General features: G+C 38.6%; 1 protein-coding gene across 1 annotated transcript in view; it reads right to left on the reverse strand.

Annotated features, from left to right (window-relative positions):
• NCBP3 (nuclear cap binding subunit 3) overlaps positions 1 to 23,864 on the reverse strand; it is a 1,620,559-nt gene that overhangs the window by 1,051,519 nt on the left and 545,176 nt on the right. The window contains exon 5 of the mRNA XM_044054866.1: positions 17,385 to 17,510. Coding sequence (XP_043910801.1) covers positions 17,385 to 17,510 — 126 coding nt within the window. The remainder of the gene's footprint in view (positions 1 to 17,384; positions 17,511 to 23,864) is intronic.

A 23,864-nucleotide genomic window follows, 5' to 3' on the forward strand; every position in this document is an offset into this window, starting at 1 on the left:
ATATTTCTCTATAATAAGCAATCAATACTACTAATAAAATATATATTAAAATTTTATAAAATTCAAACATATACTTCTATATATGTAAATAAAACACATCATTCTCTACTTATTAGAGCTCCCTCTGGTGGTAATATTAATAACGCATCTTTAAAACCAATATTATATTAACTGTTGTACTAAAATACTATTATAGCATATTAGATAAAATTAGAAAACATATTGTTTATAAATTTTAGTTACAGCCTAGCTGCTCTTAATTTGTTCTTGTATATAGTGACATCTAAATAATCTATCTCCCTGTATCCTATGCTGTATGTGAATCTCAAAAATTCATTAGATTCAGTCATGTACTGGTAAAACTCCAGGAACTGAAATGAAATGTTCCTTTCCAAAAAATAACATTATTGTCTAAAAAGCATTTATATAACATCCAACGTTCTCGATATTTACTATTTAAAATGTATTTCTTTTCCCACATTAATAACACCACGTTAGCATTCATTGGTGCGCACCTGGCACCCATAGCTACTCCACTTGTCTGTTGGTAAGATTCTCCTTGAAAGTAAATAAAATTGTTTTCTAATACTAATTCCATAAATACGGAGCAAATATGCATTTTATCATTACTCAAACAGGCATCTTCCCTCAGATATTCCTCCATCCATTCTATTCCTATGTTATGGGGGATAGATCCAAACAAATCTACTATGTCTATAGTTACGAATATTACATCCTCATTATATATTTCTTGGGTAATATTTCGCAGAAAGTCCCAAGAATCTTTTAAAACAGTGTCATTTTTCATAACCAAGTCTTTTAATTTTGTATCTAGATATTTAGCTATAAAGGCAGTAGCTGAACCTTCAGCAGCTACTATAGGTCGGAGGGGTGATCATGAATATTCTTCTGAATTTTCAGTATCCCTAAAATTGACGGAATCTTTGGCTGAGGGTTATATAAAAATTCAAACAATTTTTGGTCGACAAAACCTTCTAACAATAAGTCATTTAATGCCATATATATCTTCCTACAGGCTATATATGTGATTATGGGATACCTCCCTATATTTAGTGTCATCTTGCAGGTTTTCCAACACGAACTAAGGAACAATCAGAGTAAGAATAAGTTCCCCCCAAATTTAACACACACAGAGAGACACTTTATACGAGTTAAAAAAGAATAAACAATTGAGGGTTATGAGGCCAGACAAAGGAGGAGGGATAGTTATCATGAATAATATTATGTATGAGGCCAAGATGTTGGAAAACCTGCAAGATGACACTAAATATAGACAGGTATCTCATAATCACATTAATATAGCCTATAGGAAAATATATTTGGCATTAAATGACTTATTGTTACAAGGTTTTATCGACCAAAAATTGTTTTAATTTTTATATAACCCTCAGCCAAGGGTTCCGTCAATTTTCAGAATACTGAAAAGTCAGAAGAATATTCATGATCTACCCCTCCGACCTATAGTAGCTGCTGAAGGTTCGGCTACTGCCTTTATAGCTAAATATCTAGATACAAAATTAAAAGACTTTGTTATGAAAAATGACATAGTTTTAAAAGATTCTTGGGACTTTCTGCGAAATATTACCCAAGAAATATAAAATGAGGATGTAATATTCGTAACTATAGACATAGTAGATTTGTTTGGATCTATCCCCCATAACATAGGAATAGAATGGATGGAGGAATATCTGAGGGAAGATATGCCTGTTTGAGTAATGATAAAATGCATATTTGCTCTGTATTTATGGAATTAATATTAGAAAACAATTTTATTTATTTTCAAGGAGAATTTTACCAACAGACAAGTGGAGTAGCTATGGATGCCAGATGCACACCAATGTATGCTAACTTGGTGTTATTAATGTGGGAAAAGAAATACATTTTAAATAGTAAATATCGAGAATGTTGGATGTTATATAAACGATTTTTAGACAATATTATTTTTTTAAAGGAACATTTCAGTTGTTCCTGGAGTTTTACCAATACAAAACTGAATCTACTGAATTTTTGAGATTCACATACAGCACAGGACACAGGGAGATAAATTATTTAGATGTCACTATATAGAAGAAGGATGATAGATACAATTCGAAAGTGTTTAGAAAGAAAACCTACTCCAATTCTGTATTACATTTTGTTAGTGCTCACCCCTATCATCAGAAGAAAGGTATAATCAAGGGCCAATTTGTAAGAATAAGCAGAATGATCTCAAATGAGGAAGAATTCCTGAAAGAATGTAATAATTTAAGTAACATATTCACTGAACGAGGTTATCCGGGTCCCTTGATTATAAAAATCATGAATGAAGTTACACAAGAGAGAGAGAATAGATTTGCACCTATTTTAGGTGTTAAAAAAATGAACTTGGGGGTTACACCCAATGACAAAAAAGGAGGAAAAAAGGGTGAAGATACATTCTGTTCAGCATTCATCACTGATTATAGCGGTGAAACAAACTATTAGCAAAGTCATTGAACAGGAATGGGTCAAGTTTAGTAAACTGACAGATTTAATACTGAAATTTGATATACCCTTTAAATGTGTTTATAGGAGAGGGTTTAATATAAAAGCTATATTAGAAAGTCAACATCAAAACAAAAGAACCACAAATAAATGTAGAATGGGAACTTTTAAGTGTGGCAGATGTACCCAGTGTCCCTACATATATGATAAGGACTCCATTAGTTTAACTTCTAGAAATAAGACCATTACAGCAAAACAATATAGTAACTGTGAAAGTATGGGCGTAATATATTTAGCTTTATGTTCGTGTCAAGCGTTTTACATAGGTAAAACAGAGAGAAAATTAAAGAGAAGAATATATGAACATATAAATGCTGTACGTATACAAAATACTAATAACGCCTTATATAAACACAGTACACAATGTGATATTGTGAATAAGTTTTTTTGTACTTGAAGAAATTCCTAAAGATGTGAGGGCAGAATGTGGGAAACAAAAATCGAATGCAGGGAACTATGACTGGCAAATTTATTTAGAGGCCAGTAGATTCCCTGGATTAAATGATGCAGTTTCCCTAGCTCCAGTTCTTAAATTAAGGGCAGCTAGGCTGTAACTAAAATTTATAAACAATATGTTTTCTAACTTTATGTAATATGCTATAATAGTATTTTAGTACAACAGTTAATATAATATTGGTTTTAAAGATAAGCTATTAATATTATCACCAGAGGGAGCTCTAATAAGTAGAGAATGATAGGTTGTTTTATTTACATATACAGAAGTATATGTTCAAGTTTTATAAAAACTTAAATATATATTTTATTAGTAGTACTGATTGCTTATTATAGAAAAATATAGTGTATTAATTAAAAAGAAGTTCATATTATATTATATTATATTAAGGAAACTTTACATTAAATTGTATATTATTAGAGTATAGAATTTTAAATTATGTAATGTGTTTTTATTGGTGGATTTGTAATAGGTGTGGGTATAAATGAGGATTGATGCTTTGTAGCTTTTTATCTGAAGAAGTTAGAGACGAAAATGTATTGTGAACTTATCATTAAAGGTGTATTGGAGAGCCTTTATTGTTGCCTTAAACTATTCCGAGAAGAGTTTGCCTGCTTTGTGCCTACTTGGTTTACCATCAGAGTGCTGAGGACTTGGTTTTGAACTGTTATAAGTTAACACCTGAAGCTTACAGAAAAAGGTTTTGTGAACACAGAAGCAAGGCAAATGAAAACGAATGTGATTACATTGCTGAGTTAAAAACTTATTTTCATAGGTGAGGGAGTGGGTGTCAGGTCACTACTTTTGAAAGACTGGCAGACCTTTTGGTGAGGAAAACACGTCCTTAATACTTTGTCAGAAGACATGAGAATCTGATTGGTAGACCAGGAGTACAACTCTGCAGATGAGCTTGGCTGAAAAGGGGATCTCTGCTTAGCAAGCAGGGCATCACTGCACGAGAAGGGGAAACCCAGTGCTGCATGTGGATATAAGGGAACCCATGGTGGGCAGCCTAAGTCACCCCAACAGAGTCAAACAGTAAAAGGGGAAGCCACTAGTTCAGTCGGGATCAGAGGGTTAGATGTTTTAAATGTAACCCGAATGGCCATGTAGCATACAAATGTCCACTGAAGCAAGGTGGGGAACAAAAGGTGAGGAAGCCAGCAAATGGGAACAATAGAGTGCCAGCAGTAAGTTGTTTGGAGACAACAGGGATACCCAAATTATCACCAGACTTTGTATCCTACATTAGTGGATGGAAGACAGGCCCCTGCTGAGAGAGAGAGAGAGCCTCTGACATAACCATTGTGAAGCCTGCAGTGGTTAAAGAGGAGCAGCACTTGCTTGGGCAGTCCATTCCAAATCAGAGCTTTAGGAGGGGTCCCATTCCAAACACCTTTGGCCGGGGTTCACATTGACTGGGAGGGTGGAAAATGAAGCAAGCAGGTAGCAATGTTTGAGAATTTTCTTGCAGATGTCTTGACAGGGAATGATTTTGATAATGCAGTACCTTGTGTGCATGCAGTTATATGCAGTTGGCCTTGGGGACCTGCTGAACTCTCTCACTTTACTGATCGTCTTCCTGTGGTTCACTCTCTTGTCTCTACCCGCTCCGTTCGCCCTGCGGGCTCACTCCGCTCCCCTACCCTTTCCCCAATTCCCACCCGCCCCCAGGGGTCCTACCTTTATACCACTAGTAAACACGCCCTATCATGTCCACTCCAATCAGATTCCCAACATCCCAGACTAACCCAACCCTCTTATTTTACACCTCACCCACTTATTAACACACTTAACTCCTTCCTTCTCCTACTACAACCACCACACCACACCTATAAACTACATCTCCCCTCTCTGCTAAACTCCATACATATTAGCATGTCTACATCAACCATCCATCCACAACTCCATACACTTATCTGCTTTTCAATTCTATCTTCTCTGATAACTACTTACCTCCTAACCTCCTACGAATACCCACTAAACTCTTCTCTTTCATATCCCTCTAAATACACCTCTACACCTACATCACCTTTCTCCCCTACCTTCCCACACCTAGCCACTCAACCCAACTACATACTAACCAAATATCACAGACTAGCACACTTCAAGATAAGGAAACTTAAATCCAGAAAAATATTTTGACACCTCCTATCAACTTCTCCAACCAAAATACTTCAGAATCCTCCACTTTCTGCTAGATGGAGATATTCATCCTAATCCAGGCCCACAGCATAATAAAACCAATATACACAAAATACAAGACAAAACTCCTTCTCTCTCATCTTCTATACCTATCAACTCTCTCTCTATTGCCCATCTTAATATACGAAGTGTTTGTAACAAAATTAGTCAACTCCATGCCCTCCTAGAAGTCCATCAATTTGATATTTTATGCTTAACTGAAGCATGGCTAAAGCCTTCTATCAAAGACAATGAAATTACCCCACCTGGTTATAACATCATTAGACTGGATCGCATAGCCAGAAAGGGAGGAGGAGTTGCAATTCTCTACAAAACAAAACTCAAAATTAGTACTATAAAACTGATTTGTACCCTAGACAATAATACTGAAATAATCAGCTCCAAACTTCAAATCAATACTACTAAATCCATAAATATCATTTGTGTACATCTCCCTCCAGGAAATAATATTAACACTCTCGAACACATCCTCAACCTACTGTCTACCAACCTCCCTCAAGAAACAATAGTCTTAGGCGACTTTAACATTGACTGGTATACCTGCAACAGTCCTAACCCCACCTCACATATTAACCTTTATGGCTTTAAACAACTCATTAATAGTCCCACCAGAACTAATAAAACCAACAATAATGAAACCACCTTAGACTGGATTCTTACTAATACTCCCCAACAAACCTACCAATCAGGCACCCTTCCAGATGATCTAAGTGACCACTCACTAACTTATATCATTAGACACAAAACAAACCTAACATTATCTACAACATACAAAACACTACGTTCTAAAAAACAATTTAACTCTGAACAGTTTCAGGCGGAACTTAGACAATGTAATTGGGCCCCACTTAAGCATCTCCCACTTAATGAAGCAGTAGAATACTTCAATTCTACATTCCTATCTATCCTAGATCATCATGCCCCAAGTCGGACCATTAGAATTAAAGCAAAAACAGCTTCCTGGCTTACCAAGGATACTAAGCAAAAGATCATTCTCAGAAATAAATCTTGGGTTAAATGGCGGTCTACTAAGAATCAAACAGACCATCAAAAATTTAGAGAGCTTAGAAAAAGCACAAAAAAAGCTATCCTGACAGATACAAAGAACTATTACTTGCAATTACAATAATCCACCAAAAAAGAACCTAAAAAATTCTGGACTAGTATTAATAATCTTCTATCCCCAGGTCAGTCAATGACACCTAACCCTAAGGACTCTGACCCAGACAATCCTACAAAAACAGCCAACGACTAACTCTTTCTTCACCAACACTATCCAAACTCTTGCAAATCAACTATCTCCAGACACTACTAAACTACTCTCACCCACTTTAGATACTCTTCCTCCCCTTCACTTACAACCTGTGTCTACCTCCTTTATCTTATCCCTACTCCAAAAACTTAAACCCACCACCCCCTCTGCTGACAAGCTTCCTGCAGAATTCTTGCAAATAGGAGCCAAAGCCTCTGCCTATCCTATTTCTATCCTAATAAATAGATCTATAAAGGAAGGAATTTTCCCTTCCATATGGAAGATATCTCACATCATTCCCCTACATAAAGGGGGCAATTCTAATGACTTTTCAAACTACCGTCCTATCGCACTTCTATCACCCATAGCTAAAATCATGGAAAAATGTATCCACAAACAACTACTTAACCACCTTCTCCACAACAACTTACTTGCAAACTGTAACATGGATTTAGACCTTCCCACAGCACCACCACTGCATTACTTTCCTTTACCAACTCCATCAACTATTACCGCAACAACAATAATCTATCATCTTCTCTCTTCATAGACCTATCAAAAGCTTTTGACATGGTTAATCACAAACTTCTTCTGCATATACTACAATCTCTCGCAATTCATCCCTCTTCCTTAACATGGTTCACATCTTACCTAGAAAACCATCAGCAAGCAGTATGTTGGAAAAATACACTATCTAATCTCCTTCCTATCTCTTTAGGAGTACCTCAAGGGTCTATCCTGGGTCCCCTTCTATTTTCCATCTTTATTAACGACCTCCAATCAGCTATTCCTAATGCTACTTGCATACAATATGCAGATGATTCCACTATAATCTGCACTGCTTCCTCTCAAACTGAACTCCAGTCTCTTACTCAAAAAGCTTTTAACACAGTTGAACAGTGGTTCTCTGACCGTTGCCTACTCCTCAACCCCAAGAAAACCAAATGATTACTGTTTTCACCTACCCGTAAATCTTCCCCTCTAAATTTCTCTATCACTGCCACTGATAACACTTTTATTTCTCCTGATTCTACTACAAAGCTACTAGGTACAATTATTGACAACAATCTTAACTTTGATTCTCACATCAACAACACAATAAATGCAGTTAACAAAAAGATTGGATCCCTTTATAGAATCAAACCCTTCCTTGCACCTGAAGCTAGGACCACCTTAGCTAGATCTCACCTTATCTCTACCCTTCTATATGCTTCCCCTATTTACACTAATCTTTCTAAAAATAACCTTAACAAACTTGCTACATCTTACCATAATATTGCTCGATTTGCTACAGGATCCCCTTTTAGAACTCACTACTGTCAGAACCTAAAACAGCTAGGTTGGCTTGAACTTCCTAACAAGCTTATTTATCAACAGCTCTTAATAGCTCACAAAATTCTATATCAACCATCCAAAACACCAATACTCTCTAACCTCATTACTCCTTATAATAACCTGAAACACCTACGTTCTTCAAACAAACTGCTGATTAATATTACCAAACCCAATAACTCTGCAGGTGACTGCCTCTTTTCCAACTCTATTGGAAAAATGTGGAACAAACTTCCTACCAATATCTCATCCTTGTCCACCCTTCAACTATTTAAAAAACAACTGGAAATGCATCTTAATAAACACTGGCTTTGTTCTTGTACCAACCCTGATTGACCTTTCCTTCTTCCTTTCAACTACCATAATTTCTTCCTTCTCTTTTTCCTATATCCTGAATGTTCCCCTCTTTAATCTCATATATACTGTACAAAAAAAAAAAAAAAAATGTAAATTTAAATTTCTTTCACATTTCTTTGTCAATTTGTTACTCACGCTATGTTTTATCATTTGTGTATTGCAAGTATTTACTGATTTGATTATTAATCTTATCTTGTAATTGCTATTTCCTCATATGTGTTTTACGTGTACTAATTCAATTTTGTATACAATCTACTAACTCAACTTTGTATATAATCTTTTCATCTTTGTTTTCATCCTTTTATCTTTTGATCCTTTTATGTTTTTGTTTAGACTTGTAATAACCATTGGAGCTTTTCTCCCCAGGCCTCCACTGAAAATGGACATACATCCAGCTGGACTAGCCCGGTCAACAAATGTAAAATAAAATAAAAATAAATACAATGTAGGTGTGGTAGCCTGGGGGAAACCCAGACAGACCCCACACCTGAAGCTGGTGATGTGATTTTCAGGGAGGGAGCTATCCTGTAGCAATGAGCCTGAAAGTAAGCCACAGAGGATTCTGAGGAAGTTTCGTGATGAAAAGAAAGTACTTAATCCTGTTTGTAAATACCTGTTTTGTAACATTAAATCGTTTTATACACCTTGGTGTGTTCCGGTTGTTATATTTTGGGTACGGACTTTTAATGGCTTTTGTGCTGCAGTGCTGTGGTTACTACACAGCCCATGACTTTTCTTTTGCGGCTCCATCTTTTGTTTTTGGTTGCATCTAACTTTTTTGGGGGCCGTGCACTACCCACGCGCAGGAAGAGGTTTCTTGCTGATTTTCTTTTGCGGGTCATATGGGCATAAAGCATATTAAGATGTACTGTGCAGAACTTTTACTGGCTTGGGATTGCAAAGGATGTAACAGTGTTCTGTAAGACCTGTGAGCAGTGCCAAAAGGTAGGCAAGGTCAAAGCTCTGTTTTGGCTACTGACCGCGATTGAGGAGCCATTTCAGAGGGCAACTATGGATATTATGGGGCCTCGGAGTACCCAAAGTTCCACAGGGAAGAACTATATCCTGCTGGTAGTAGATTACACCACTAGGTACTTTGAGGCGGTGGCTCTGTCCTCCATCGAGGCAGAGAAGGTGGAAAATGCTTTAAGAGATTTTCAGCAGGCGAGGTTTCCCTGAGAGAAATACTGACAATGTGCCAATTCCATATCAGACCTGCTGGCTTGTCTGTGGAAGCATTGTGGGGTGAAGCATCTAAAGACCATCCCCAACACCCCCAGACTAATGGTCTTGTGAAGAGAAACTCTACACTGAAGACCATGCTACTGGCATCTGAAGACTAGTTTAAAGAGAGAGTGGGACAAATATTTGCCCCATCTATTGTTTGCATACAGAGGTGTCCCCAGGAATCCACAGGTTTTTCACCCTTTGAGTTGCTGTATGGGCATAGGGTGAGGGGACCTTCAAATATGATTTGTGATGAGTGGGAGGGTAAGTGTGAAACCCACAAGGAGTATGTTGCGGCATATGTCCTAAACCTCAGGACAAGGCTTAGGGAGCTTATGAGTCTGGCCCAGAAGAACATGGCAGGAGCCAAATAGAAAAAGATCTGGTATAACAGAAATGCTCGAGCCCAAGAGTATATTGTGGGTCAGCAGGTTATGGTGCTCATTCCTATCCGACAAAATAAGCTGCAGGCGGCTTGGGATGGACCCTTTGAAGTGGTAAGAAAGGTCAAAGATGTTAACTACATGGTTAAACTGCTAGGCAGGGGCACAAACTGTACCATGTTAACAAGATGAATCCTTACCATGCTAGGGAGACCCAGTGGATGGCAGGAGGAGTCTGAGGGAGATCTTGTGACTAATCTCCTCAGTGAGGCTTGGACTGACACCTCTGTCGAAGAGGTAGCAGCGGCTATCCCCTACCCAGGTTCGAGAAATCCAAGCAGTGTTGTAGGAGCTTGGGGACATGCTCACTGGGAAACCTGGGTGCACCCACCTGGTACACCACCATGTGGATCCAGAACACTGCAAAGGCCCATCAAGCAGGCCCCTTATACGGTGCCTGAGCGAGTCAAACTCTGAGGGAGGAAATACAGGAAATGTTGGAACTGGGGGTAATCCAGAAGTCCAGTAGCCCCTGGGCCTCCCCAGTGGTGCTGGTACCAAAGAAAGATGGTAGCATCAGATTGTGCATGTACTACAGAAAACTAAATAGTCACACAGAGTCAGTTGCTTGCATAGGACAGATGAAGCCTTAGAGCAACTGGGTGGGGCTAAGTATCTGATCACTACTGATCTGACCAAGGGCTACTGGCAGGTGCCCTTGACTCCAATCACTAGAGAACGGTCAGCCTTTATGACTCCTTTCGGATTATACAAGTTCTCGAAGATGCCTTTTGGGATAAAAAAAAAAAAATGTCCCAGCAACCTTCCAGAGGCTGGCAGATTGTATCCTTGCAGAAGCAGGTGATTATGCCCTTGCTTACCTGGATGATATTGCCATTTACAGCCATTCCTAACGAGAGCACCTTCAGCATGCCAGGGAGGTCCTGGGTAGACTGAAAACAGCAGGGTTGACCATTAAGCCCAGCAAGTGTCAGTTGGGTATGGCAGAGGTCTCTTGCCTGGGACAGCGTGTGGAGTGGCAAGATTAAGCCACAACCTGTCAAAGTGGAAGCTATTCACGCGTGGCCTGCTCCGTTGCCAAAAAGCAGGTGAGGGCATTATTGGGGACAGTGGGTACTATAGAAAGTTCATTCCCAATTCCAGTACAATAGCTGCTCCCCTCATAGACCTGACAAACAAAAACAAGCCAGATAAGGTAGTGTGGACTCCAGCCTGCGAGCAAGCATTCCAAAAGCTTAAAGGGACTTTGAGAGGACCACCCTGTGTTAGCCAGTCCAGATTACAGCAAAGAATTTGTTGTGCAGGTGGATGTTTCAAATCATGGGGCAGGGGCTGTACTCATCAAAGTTTCCTCAGAGGGTGGAGAGCAACCAGTTGTATTATCTCAGCTGCAGACTCCAACCTAGGGAGAAATGTTGTGTAGCTGTAGAAAAAGAATGTCTAACCACAGTATGAGCACTACAGAAACTTTAGCCTTATTTGTATGGAAGGAAATTCACTGTAGTTACAGATCTCAATCCCTTAACATGGTCACACAGTGTCAGCCAACAAAATGCCAAGATATTAAGGTGGAGCCTAGGTTTGCAGGCATATGACATGAAAGTACGGCAACAGAGTGAGGTCCGCAAAGCCAATGCAGGTGGTCTCTCAAGACAGGGTACTGGTTAATGAGTTCCCAGACATGCCGATTTCTCTCAAGCAAAATTTTTCCAGGGTCACTTGAAAAACTAGCTTGAGTCGTCAAAGGGGGGGGGGGGGGATGTGACTATAAGATATTGCCATCTATGCCAGGGAGAATAGGGCAGTGAATGTGTAACATCTGCCAGCATAGTTTCTGTAGCTGGAGTTTTGTAATATAATTTGTGTCATTTGACTATTACACTGACCTGTACAGATGCTTGTGTTAAAAATGTATCACTGTTGTTACAACTGATAAACTGTTTACGTGTAAACAAAGAATGCTGGAAGGGAAGAGTAGAAGTTTTTGAAAATTTTCTATAATTTTTAAATACTGCAACAGATCTTAGCAAAGCTCTGAGTGTGCATTGTACCAGAGAGTCTGGTGATCAAATGTGATGTCATTCCATAACCAACACTGAGAGGAAGGAACTCGCACAGCAGCTTGTTTCGTTTTCTTTGGAATCTGACATAAAAATCTGACAGTTATCACAGTTAGAAGTAAGTTCAGTTTTAGTTTGAAGCTCATCACCTTGCCTTGTGGAAGTAAGCATCTCAGCATCTAACTTGGCTTGCTGTATTAATTAAGTTAGCCAAGGAACATTTATTACTTAGTCAGGAAATGCAGTGACATTAGTTAAACAATGTTTTTCTGCATCTGTTTGAATCTGTCCAACTGGTTTATTTTTATTTCTCCTGTGACTGAAACTCTGGTGTTTACTGTGCTTAAGATATTTAATATTTTCATGTTTTCTATTTTATTTATTAAATATTTTTATAACATTCATTGTGACTGGTCTTTTAGAGACTACTTTTAACATCTCCAGAGTACTTGTGATTACTTTAGTGATGATGTGGTCACTCCAAAAAGGCTTGCTGCTTTGGTTACACTCTTAACATTTATATTAGTATTGATTTTCCTCAGTATAATTGGATACCACTAAGAGCCTGATAGTGGTTGACTGGTGGCAGCATGGTTACCTTTACAGTCTGGGGGCAGAAGGGGTACATTCAGTAAATCTGCACCAGTCTTTCCCAAGTGTGTGTGTTGGAAAATCAAATACCCACGTATGGGTGTGCCAGCTACTTGGAAAGTACAGTTGTGTACACTTACCATAAATATAGATGTTCGAGTGTATTCACTGTTGCACACATCACATTTGGGTTATCCCTGCCAGGTAGCCCTGAGTCGGCCCAAATACCAGATGCTTAGTATTTCTGCGTTGGTTGCCATTGCATAAATGCAAGTAGGATTGCAGTTTTTATAAAAGTGTTTTATAGTAGTGTTCTTAGTTTATTTGTTATTTGTATAAAACATATTAATTTGTTAATTGAATAGTAATTTTTGTTACTGAAGGGTATTTAAGTGTTTGCCATTGGTATTATGGGGTTTTCTGATGAAAGCCATTTTCATGGCCGAAAGTGCTTAAAGCCTGTATTTTTTGTGTTAATAAAGGAAGTTTTCTTTGGGATTCACCACTTGGCAGCTTGGAATTTATTGCAACATTTTGCAAGTGCTTTTTTGTACATTTAACTTTGAACCTTCACTTGTACAGAGGCATATTTTCAGTTAGTCTTTCATTGGTGTTATACTTTACTGAAACGTGCTTCACCTTGCTGCCAATGGAGAGGTACAGGAGGAAGAGACATTAGATCTCACTATACATCCATATCCTATGGATACTCCAGACTTGGCAAGGCAAGAAGAAATTGAATTAACTTATAAACCAAGTAACAATGCAAACAGCAATAAATGGAGAGAATCGGTCAAAAACATCATGACCGCACCAGTTATTAATCCAGCTGAAAAGGCAGAAGTCTTTTCGGTTCCAGAGGGCATGCCAAGGGTTTGTTTAAACAAAGACTGGTTATTTAAAGACTTGGAAATGTTACTGAATAAGCATAAACGCTTACAATGGGACATTGCCTATTTTAAGTTTTGTTTGGAAGTGCAAAGAGTGCTGAAGGGCGTCAGCAACAAACCAAGTGGCATATTTGGTTCAGCGTTTTTAAATAAATGGAACCAGGGATGTGAAGAAACCGGCTTAAAGTTAGTAGAGCTTCTTAAGGAACATCAAGAAGAAGAAAAGAAGCTGGGCAAGTGGATAGAACGTTTACTGGACAAATTAACATTGGCAGCTCCAGTTCAAGAAATTCAAGATTTCATGAATAAAATGCAAGAAAAGATAGAAAAATTAAGTTCTTTACTAAAACTTAAAAAAGAGAAGAAAACCAATAGAGATCACATTACATACAATGAGAACACTGGCAGTACTACCTTAAATGCTAGACAGGAAGTGGAAGAGGGTTTCAGGAGAAATACCTCAACACAAGTAACTGTTGACCAGTATGTAGGGCAAGCATTCAGTGATGGTGAAGTGCAAGATGACAGCCGACAACAGCAGAAGGGAAATGGCTGTTTTTTTAATCTCCCAGATGCTCCAAGAGAATAGAAGAGCGGAGATGCAAGCAAAATCATCCACAGGGAGAAGCTAGCAGACATACAAGACCAACACCAGAGCGGAGAGGCAGAAACAGTCCAGCAGACATAACCTGGTCAATGGTGGTGGAAATATCGAACCAGGCAGGGATTTATCCACTTTTCCAGAGAGGGAACAACCGGAAGCCGAAAAGGCAGGCCAGGTAATGCCCAAGACATTTAAAATATTCAATTTGTCGAATAAACAGTTGACAATACATGAAAAACAAGTTAAGTAAAGGTCATTTGTTTATTCCATTGGGAAGGTCTGACATAGTTAAAACTATTATAGACTTCAAAGATTTTACACGCAAGTTAAATTTAAAACTGTTATTTGGTCATGAACAGGAATATGTAAAGAGTGACTTTAAAGTACCACGTGTGTTTAACCCACTGCTTCATGCTACTATTAAAGCTTTTGAAGATATTTGTGAAGTAGAAATTAGAAGTTTGTTGCAACAAAAAAGTAAAGGAAAGCATTACAATTTAACTAAAAAGCAAAGAGAAGATTTTGAAGCTTTAAAAAGTGATTCTTCCATCAGTTTCATGAGAGCAGACAAAGTGGGGTCCATGGTGGTGGTAAATACGGTTGATTATTTCAATGGTGTATATGAGCTTTTAAAGGATGTGCAGTCATACAAAAAGGTGATAAAGTTGGAAATAAACAAAGCATATAAATACATTGATGCATGGTTGGTAGATCAATTGCATAAAGGGGTTATTTTGGAGATTATGTTTGAATTTTTCAGGTGAAAAAACCCAAGGTTGGGTATTTCTTTGGAATACCCAAAGTGCATAAAAATGAGCAGAATCCACCATATAGAACAGTTGTTGCAGCCAGGGCATCCAAATTAGAGCCCCTATCTAAATTTGATGACAGGGCCCTATTAAGGTTGGTACAAAGAACCAAGTCATTTATTAGAGATTCAAAACATTTTTTGGATAAAATAAGAAATTTAGAGATGGACAAAGATGATATATTAGTTACAACAGAGCTGCAGTCCTTGTACACCTGCATCCCTCATGAAAAATGTTTGGAATGGGTAGGTTATATGTTAGTTGAAAGTCAGCAATTTGAAGTAGGGGAAAGTAAGTTTATTTTGGAAAGTATAGAACACATTTGGTCTTATAACTGTTTCTCTTTTGAAAATGAATTATTTTACAGACAAGAAGGGGGTAGCTATGGGGGCAAGGATGGCACCCAATTATGCCAGTTTAGTCATGGCTTATTGGGAGACCAATCTCTTGCACAACATAGCAGGATATAACAATCTTTTATGTTATTACAGATTTACTGATTTGTTTTTTGTGTGGAGGGGCACAAAAGGTAATTTAAAGGATTTTGTCAAAGGAATGACAGCACAAGTTTTTTAAAATTGTCATTGGAATATTTTTTCAGGATTAGTTATTTAGATTTAGACATCATTAAAGAACAAGGACAACAGACATAAAGTACAGTTATAAGTTACAAAATTGTGGCTAGTAACAGCTTACTTCATTACACTAGCATGCACCCTACATACGTCAAACATAATACAGTGAAGGGGAAGCTGATTAGGGTAGAGAGACTCACAAGTGATGCTAGCAAAATAGATGTGGGAGAATTACATGAGAGGTTCAAGCATAGGGGATGTCCCAGTTAGATAGTTAGCAATTTATTAGGATTGGAAGGTGCAAGAAAAGAGACTAGGGAAGGACAAGAAAGGGCAAATCAGGATAAGAATTGGCAAGCGGCCATGCCCTTAATCTTCACAGTGGACAGCAAAGCTATCAAAGAAAGTATTAATAATAATTGGAGGATTTTAGTAGCAAATAAAGGAGTTAAGGCTGCAGTGGGAGAAGAACCCATATACATTAACAAAAGGGCTAGGAATTTTAAAGAGATTCTAGAAAATAAACATGCATCCAGTAGTAGTAGAGTTAAGGGTATGTATAAGTGTTTAGACTGCAAAGAGTGCAGATTTATAGCAGAGGGACCTTATGTAGACGCGAGTACCTATGAAAAAACTATTACAGTGCCAGGCAGGTTTACATACAGTTCAGAATTTGTGGTATACATGGCAAAGTGCCTAGCATGTAATTCCTTCTACATAGGAAAAACTAATAGATCACAAAGAAGGAGAATTTATGAACATTATTATGGAATAAAAAAGAAAGATTATAACAGTGCATTGTTCAATCATACATTAGAATGTCCCAAGTGTTCACAGTTTTTGTTTTCAGTAGTAGACTATATTTCTCCTGATTTTAATGGGGACAAAGGAGGAGAGCTTGAATATAAAGGCCTTAAATGGCAGATTCTGCTCAATGCTTATAACAAACCTTGTCTTAATAGTGGGGTGAATTATACAGTTGTTTTACACAGAAAAGCAAAGTATAATAAATGCAAGTAGAATTGCAGTTTTTATAAGTGTCTTACAGTAGTGTTTTTAGTTTATGTTATTTATGTTATTTGTATAAAACATTAACTGGTCAATTGAATAGCAATTTTTTTGTACTGAAGGGTATTTAAGTGTTTGCCATTGATTTTATGGGCGTTTCTGATGAAGGCCATTTTCATGGCCGAAAGCGCTTAAAGCCTGTATTTGTGTCAATAAAGGAAGTTTTCTTTGGGGTTCACCATTTGGCAGCTTTGGAATTTATTGCAACACCTTGCAAGTGCTTTTTTGTACATTTAACTTTGAACCTTCACTTGTACAGAGACATATTTTCAGTTTGTCTTTCATAAGTCAAAGACATGTTAACCTGGAGATACATCAATGATAACGCGTATAGATTCAGTGTATATATATATATATATATATATATATATATATATATATATGTATGTATGTATATGTATATATATATATATATGTATATGTATGTATATGTATATGTATATATATATATATATATATATATATATATATATATATATATATATATATATATATATATGTATATGTATATATATATATATATATATTTATATATATATATATATATATATGTATATGTATATGTATATATATATATATATATATATATATATATATATATATATATATATGTATATGTATGTATATGTATATGTATATATATATATATATATATATATATATATATACACACACACATATATACTGACACTAATAAGGGAAGGTGTCACTAGAACAGAAAACAGAGGAGGAAGAGTACAAGTACAAATAATAAAGAAAAACATAAGTAGAAAAAGTTCTGACAGTGGAGAGCTTGAGCTATAACATGCAGATTAAAGCAGAGCTTGAAGTATGCCATGCTGAGAAGTTAACAGAAGTCACATATTCCCCGCAAGAATTCATAGGAAAAATGATCAGTGACATTCAAAATATTATTGAAAATATACTTAAGATGTAAACTATAGTAATAAAAAAGCAATTACAACAAAAAAAGTGATTACTGAACTGTAATATCCAATCCTTATGCTGTTACCTTTTTGTACTTGAGTAGTTTGCTTTTCATGGTTCTCTTCATTAGAGGCTTTCTCAGCCTCAGGCATCTGACTCATATTTAGAAGAGCACGCATAGCTGTGGCCTCATCCAACCATACCACGTTACCTAGGAGGAGAAGACGAACACAAAATGTTTACAGAATTCTTCAGTTTCATCAGTGGCATCAAAATAAAAACAAAAATTAATTTTAATCTTGTGTTTTAAAAAACTGTACACATCCTCAAACAGTGCCTTTGATATGGATATAGCTGTACACATACAAAAATGCAGTGCAAATCGTCAAACAGTGCCTTTGATACGGATATAGCCGTACATGTACACAAATGTACTGCAAATCCTCAAACAGTGCCTTTGACATGGACATAGCTGTACAATGTATTGTGACAGCTCGCCTCGTTTAAGGTTTTTACTGTTTTACTATACAACAGCACAACCAAGAAGAAATGTTTACATTAGTCTACATTGTAAACATTATAGCCATATACTGCTCATTTTAGCTTTTTATTTTTTGACTACACAGCAAGATAGCCAAGAAGAAATGTTTACATCAGTTTGCACTGCAAACTTATGTGCTGCACGTCTAAAAAAAAACACTTTCTTCTATGGAAAAATAAAGACTGACAATATAACAGACCATTTTTTAACTTGCTAAACTAAGAAATAAACCAAGTATTAAAAGCAAAAGCTTTGTATCTCTACCTGTGCTATTACAACCCATGGTTTGTTGGTTGTGTATGACAAAAGTTACAGTGAATTCAAAGTTTATAATCCTTCCAAACGGGCCTAGGGGTTGACAGCAGCATCTGGCACTTGCCACAGTGAATACAAGCTGAAAGCACTGAACTAAACACTAGAAAAATGAACAGTAGGCAGATATCTATGAGGGACAAAGTATCAAAAAGTAAACTATACCCAGTCTCTCTACTAGCACATGCAAATCCTCAGTAGTCCTACAAGGAAATGCAATAGTAAGACAACCTCTCCAGCATCCATCTAAGCATTGCAATGCTAAAAAGCAGTTTTCAGGCCATATCAGATAAGAAATTACATCAGCTTGCCATGGCATCCATGGTACAACAGAAAAAGCCTGTTGGCAATGTGTGCTCAGGCTTGAAGGCACTAGCTTTAAGAGACCTGAGGGACTGGGGAGAGCTGGTGAGGTGGGGAAAAAAACAAATGATTTGGAGCCATCAGCCATACCAGATGCTAGAGTCACTGCCATGCTTTTTAATTTAATAAAAAAACAAAATCAGCAAGATGTTATTTGCTTGTGTCATTAATGGTTCACACTGTGCTTCCACTGTTACGGTCCTGGACACAAAGACAAGTGAAAATGACAAAATAAATATGTGAACTTTTATTAAAAACATTTTGAGACACAAATGCTTGTACTACGATCTTTACTGTGGCTTGCTACTACTACGGAGATCCTGGACACACAGACTACTGAAAATGATAAAATGAATATGTGAACTTTTTCGTAATACATTTTTAGAAGCCAGAATGTCAAATAAAAATCAAGCGCTCTGTTTCAATACAGCACACTCCACATTGTTTAGCAACTTAAATGATAATTTTAAACTTCTGAAAAAGTAGGAACATAAAAATCAGAGAATGGACTGCACCGCTAACGTATAATAAAGTGCATTACTACTACAGCTACGCTTGGATAAATGGCAATTAGCAGTTGCAGCATGGCATACGAGAGTTAAAGGTAAGTTGTTACTTATACTGGTTAGGTTAAGTACATTCTGCAATCTCACAGGTCCCATCAAATTTGACATTAATAATGTAGAAGTGTGAACACATAAATCTTAAATAGAGGAGGTATGTGAATGATAACAGTTAAGTTCCACTAGAAAGTAAATCAGAAAATAGACAGATTTTACTCTCTTACATCCACAGTAATATTTACATTGTGTCAAGTGTGCCACACTCTCTAGCCTAATGTAATCCAACCTAAGAAAAAATAAAAGTTATGTACTCACCATAATGATGGATGTGTGTTGTCCATTTTCATTCTTCCTCAACTGATGGGTCTCTGATCCAGCTCAGCCACCTTCACTAGATTCATGGATCCAACAACTGAGCGCCTCCCTTACCCTTAATGCCCCGCCAACCTAACATACCTCAGATCAAGTTTGCTGCTCACAGAAACAATAGTTTATACAGAACCAACACAGAAGAAACAGCAGAGACAAATTTGGAGCTCAAACAAGGAACCAAGGGTTCCCAAGAAAAATCCCTTAGTTGTCCTCCAGGAAAAAAGAGAAGGGGGTTAGGAGAGTTGAGGAAGAATGAAAATGGACAACAGAGATCCATCATTATGGTGAGTACATACCTTTTATATCTGATGCCATCTTCATTTGTTCCTCAACTGACGGGGCAGAGTCCCCAGCTAGATGTACCTTGGATGGTCCTCATGAAAGGATATTTCACAATACTACAGAGCCAAAGGCAGCTCTGTTCCTAGAAACCAAATCCAATTTGCAATGAGCAAAAAAATATGAGCACTGAACCAAGTGGCAGCAGCACAAATGTCATCTATCAAAGTCTTGACCAAAAGCTGAAGAGGTCATCACAGACCTCACTGAATGAGCTCTAAGTAGTTTAGGCAAAGACAAACCTCTCTGTGTACAGATAAATACAAATACAAGGGGTTGGGAGGGTGGCCCAGTGGTTAAGGTATTTGCCTTACAAACACAAGGTGCAGGGTTTGAGTCTCACAAGGGATAATTGGCTAAGCTTAAAATGGCTCGCAAGGGCAGTTAGCTTAGTACTAACCTATGAACCTATAAATGATATGCAATCAGTCAACTATTTGGCTAAAGTCACTTTGGAAACTGCTACGCCCAATCACTTATGAGAAAAGAAGGCAAACAATTGGGTCAGATTTTCTGAAATCTTTGGTTCGATTCAATGAAGATAAAGATAAAGTTGTCTATGAATGACATAAAGATGCAGTATATATTCATGTTTATTGGAAAATTTTGGTAACACTGGAAGGTTAATCACCTGATTAATATTAGGCTCAGAAGCCACCTTACGTAAAAAGGATGGGTTAGCAGGTAAAGACACTATCTTTATAAAAAATCAGGTAAGGAGGCTTGGACAAAAGAGCCTGGAGCTCTCATATTTGTCTAGCTGATGTAATGGCAACTAGGAAAAGGGTCTTCCAGGACAAAAATTAAGTCTGATATGGCAGAGGGTTCAAAAGGACTTTGAGTCAAACTGAAATATGACAGATAAGTCCCAAGGAGTAGTAGGGTCCTTGACTGGAGATCCAAGTAAAAAGATGCCTTTTAGAAAGGTTTTGCGCAACTTAGAAGAAGCCAACAAAGCATGATTTTCACCAGAATGAAAACTGGAAATGCAGACCAGCTGGACTTTGACAGTACAGAAGCTAGCCCCCTCCTTGAAGAGGGATGCTAAAAAATCTAGGACTGCAAAGACTGGGGCAGAAAAAGGATCCAAATCTCTCTGGATGGTCCAGATAGAAAACCTCTTCCATTAGCTTGTGTAAACCTTTCTAGTCGAAGCCTTTTGAGAGGACAGGAGGATATGTTAGACTGGGGAATAAAGCCTGGGCTGTCTAGCCACCATCAAATTGGAAAAACTATGCAGTTAACTTGAGGCCTATTATGTCTTAATGAGCTACTCCTGTCGGATGAGACAGGAGGTCAGGAGTGGGGTCCAGTACCTAGGGTGGATATAGAAGATGAGACCACGGAAAGGGAAAACAGATTTGACAAGGTTAAAAGGGTGCTGTGAGGATTACTGAGCTCTTTAACCAGTAGGCTTTCTGCAGAAACTTGGGGATAAGCACAGACGATACGGGGGGGGGGGTATTTGTAAACCTGAGCATCTCTCTGTGACTCCCCCCAAAGGACAGACCAGGGTGAAGAACCTGCTGCACTTGTTGAGGGGGCAAAGACATTGCAAAATGGTTGGCTCCATCGACGGAAACAGTCACTTTGACATTGAGCTATTAGTTTATCTGCAAAAACACTGGATTTCTCCTGTATATGCGTTGCAATGGAAAAGCGACAGGATGAGATCCCTCACTGCCACACACTCACTGCCTCACAACAAAGAGGATAAGAACTGCCCCCCACACAGTTTGATGTTCCAGACCACAGACATTGTCTGATTGGATTGCAACCGTCCCAGAGGTTAGTGCATCTTAAAAGCTTTGCAACACTAGGACGACAGCTCTCACCTCCAGGACACTAGTATGCAAATTGTCCTCTTGAAGGGACCACATACCTTGGACTGCCTTTCCCAAGAAATACCCCCAAGGCATCCATGGTCACTGTGACCGCTGGAAGAGGTAAAAACAAAAGAATGGCACTGAGAAATTTCATTTGAATGGATCCACCAAAGGAGGTGCTCCTTGCAAACTTGTGTAATCCTAATGGGAGTGCATAAGGGCTGTTGAAGAATAAACCACTCAACTAACAAGGTTCACTGTAGAATCCGCACACATTTCGCATATGGGACTAGAGTTATCGCTACTGCCATGGACCCCAAGGTTTGTAGGAAGAGTTATGCTGAAGGACAGGAATACAAGATCACATCCTTTACCTAGAATCTGATGGTCTGTACTTTTGTTGGGGCTAGAGAGACTATCCGATTGATCGTGTCTAGATGAGCACCTATGAACTCCACATCTCTTTCTTGCACAGAACCTAATTGTTGTAGTTGACTGTGACGCCCAGATGGTGGAACAACTGCAGCAAATAGTCCCTTGCTTGGAGAAGTATATGCCTGGTCAGAGCAGTCAGGAGCCAGTTGTCTAAATATGGAAATTCCCAGAATCCAATCAGTCTTAGGTGAGCTGCTACCACTGCCATACATTTGGTAAACAACCTGGGGGCTGAGGTGGGACCAAAGGATAGTGCTCTGAACTGATAATGACAGAGTCATAAGCGCAGACATCATCTGGACTGCCTGTTCATTTTGATGTGACAGTATGCATCCTGAAGATCTATCGAACATATCCAATCTTCCTTTCACAACAGGGGTAGAATGGACTGAACTCTGTCCAACCAGAACTTTGCAAATTAAATCAATATGCAAAATACTCAGAGTCCAAATGGGTCTCAAGTCCCCTGTCTTGTTTGGCACTAAAAAGAATCTTGAGTAAATTCCAGATCCTCTCTGGTCGGGGGGGGGACTTTTTGGATGACTCTCCTTTTTAGCAGCTTTCTTACTTCTAGAGCTGCTGTGTCCCTCTGATGGGGTGGACCATTGAGGATCTTCCTCATTTTTATGGGGGAATTTGAGAAAATGGTATGAAAATCTCTGGATAGGATCCTCTGTACCCAGGAATCTGTGGTGATGGATGCCCAGGTTTCTAGGTGCAGAGACAAGAACCCCCTGACTGCGTCAGGAGAAAGGCACCTGGGCAACTTCTCAGGAGCACTGAGAAGGAAACCTTGAAACCTGATTTTCCTGGCCACCTCTGCTGTGAGGGCAGCATCTTCCATTAGAGCTCCCCCTCCTCTGCCTTTGGCAGAACCATCTTCTCGTGAGATGTGGAAAGGACCTAGGGACTTCTGAAATCACATTATCCTACCTAGTCGATTTTGTGAAAAGGGTCTCTGAGGAGTAGAGAAACGGATCCCAAAGGCAGGCAAAGTCTTTCCTTCCTGCTCACTTCTAGAGAGCGTTTCCTTCACTCTTGGGCCAGAGCGAGAGAAGATCCATCAAAGAGAACTGATAAAGACTTGAAGGGCTCCACAAAATAGCATAAGTGGATCCAGGCATGTGTTCTGATGGTTATGCCTGAACCTGCCACCCTTGAGGTGCCCTCTGAAACATGGGAAACCAACCTCATGGACGCATTAAATAGAGGCTGAAAGGTGGCCAGCTGCGAAGAAATCTTATTCTGGTCCTCCAATGACATGGACTCAGAAACAGATTTAGAAAGCTTCTTTGTCAAATCCCTTTGCATCCTGGTAAAGTGCACCAAATAATTCAACAACCACAGGGCAAAGGTCGCTGAGGCACAGACGCACTTTCCAAATCTGTCCAAGGCCCTAGACTCCCTGTTAGAGGAATGGACAGATGTGCTCTGCAAGCTTTTTTGGTGTCTGCTGCTACAACCATGACATCTATTGGGACCCCCTTTACTCCAGTGTGCTCTGCCCTTCGGGGGGGGGGGGCTAAAAATGTATCTGGTCGCTTGGGAACTGGCTCCACATTATCTGATTCCTGCCATGCACAATAAGCTCTATTAGCTCATCAGCCAGAGGGATCACCCAAGATGTAACTGGGCAAGACCCAAAGGCCTCCAGAAACACTGATTCCTCCTGGAAAGGGGGCTAGGAAGACCATCTGTCTTTTTACTTTAAAATTTCCAGTACTTCTCCAAAGGAGATATCCTCAGGGGGAGATCTGGGGAACCCATTCCCTTCATCGAAATCAGTGTCTGCAGTGAGAGATTCCTGTGGGGGA

This window comes from Protopterus annectens, chromosome 13.part0 (genome assembly GCF_019279795.1).
Source record: "Protopterus annectens isolate FY-2018-M chromosome 13.part0, PAN1.0, whole genome shotgun sequence".
NCBI classification, from domain to species: Eukaryota; Metazoa; Chordata; order Ceratodontiformes; family Protopteridae; genus Protopterus; species Protopterus annectens.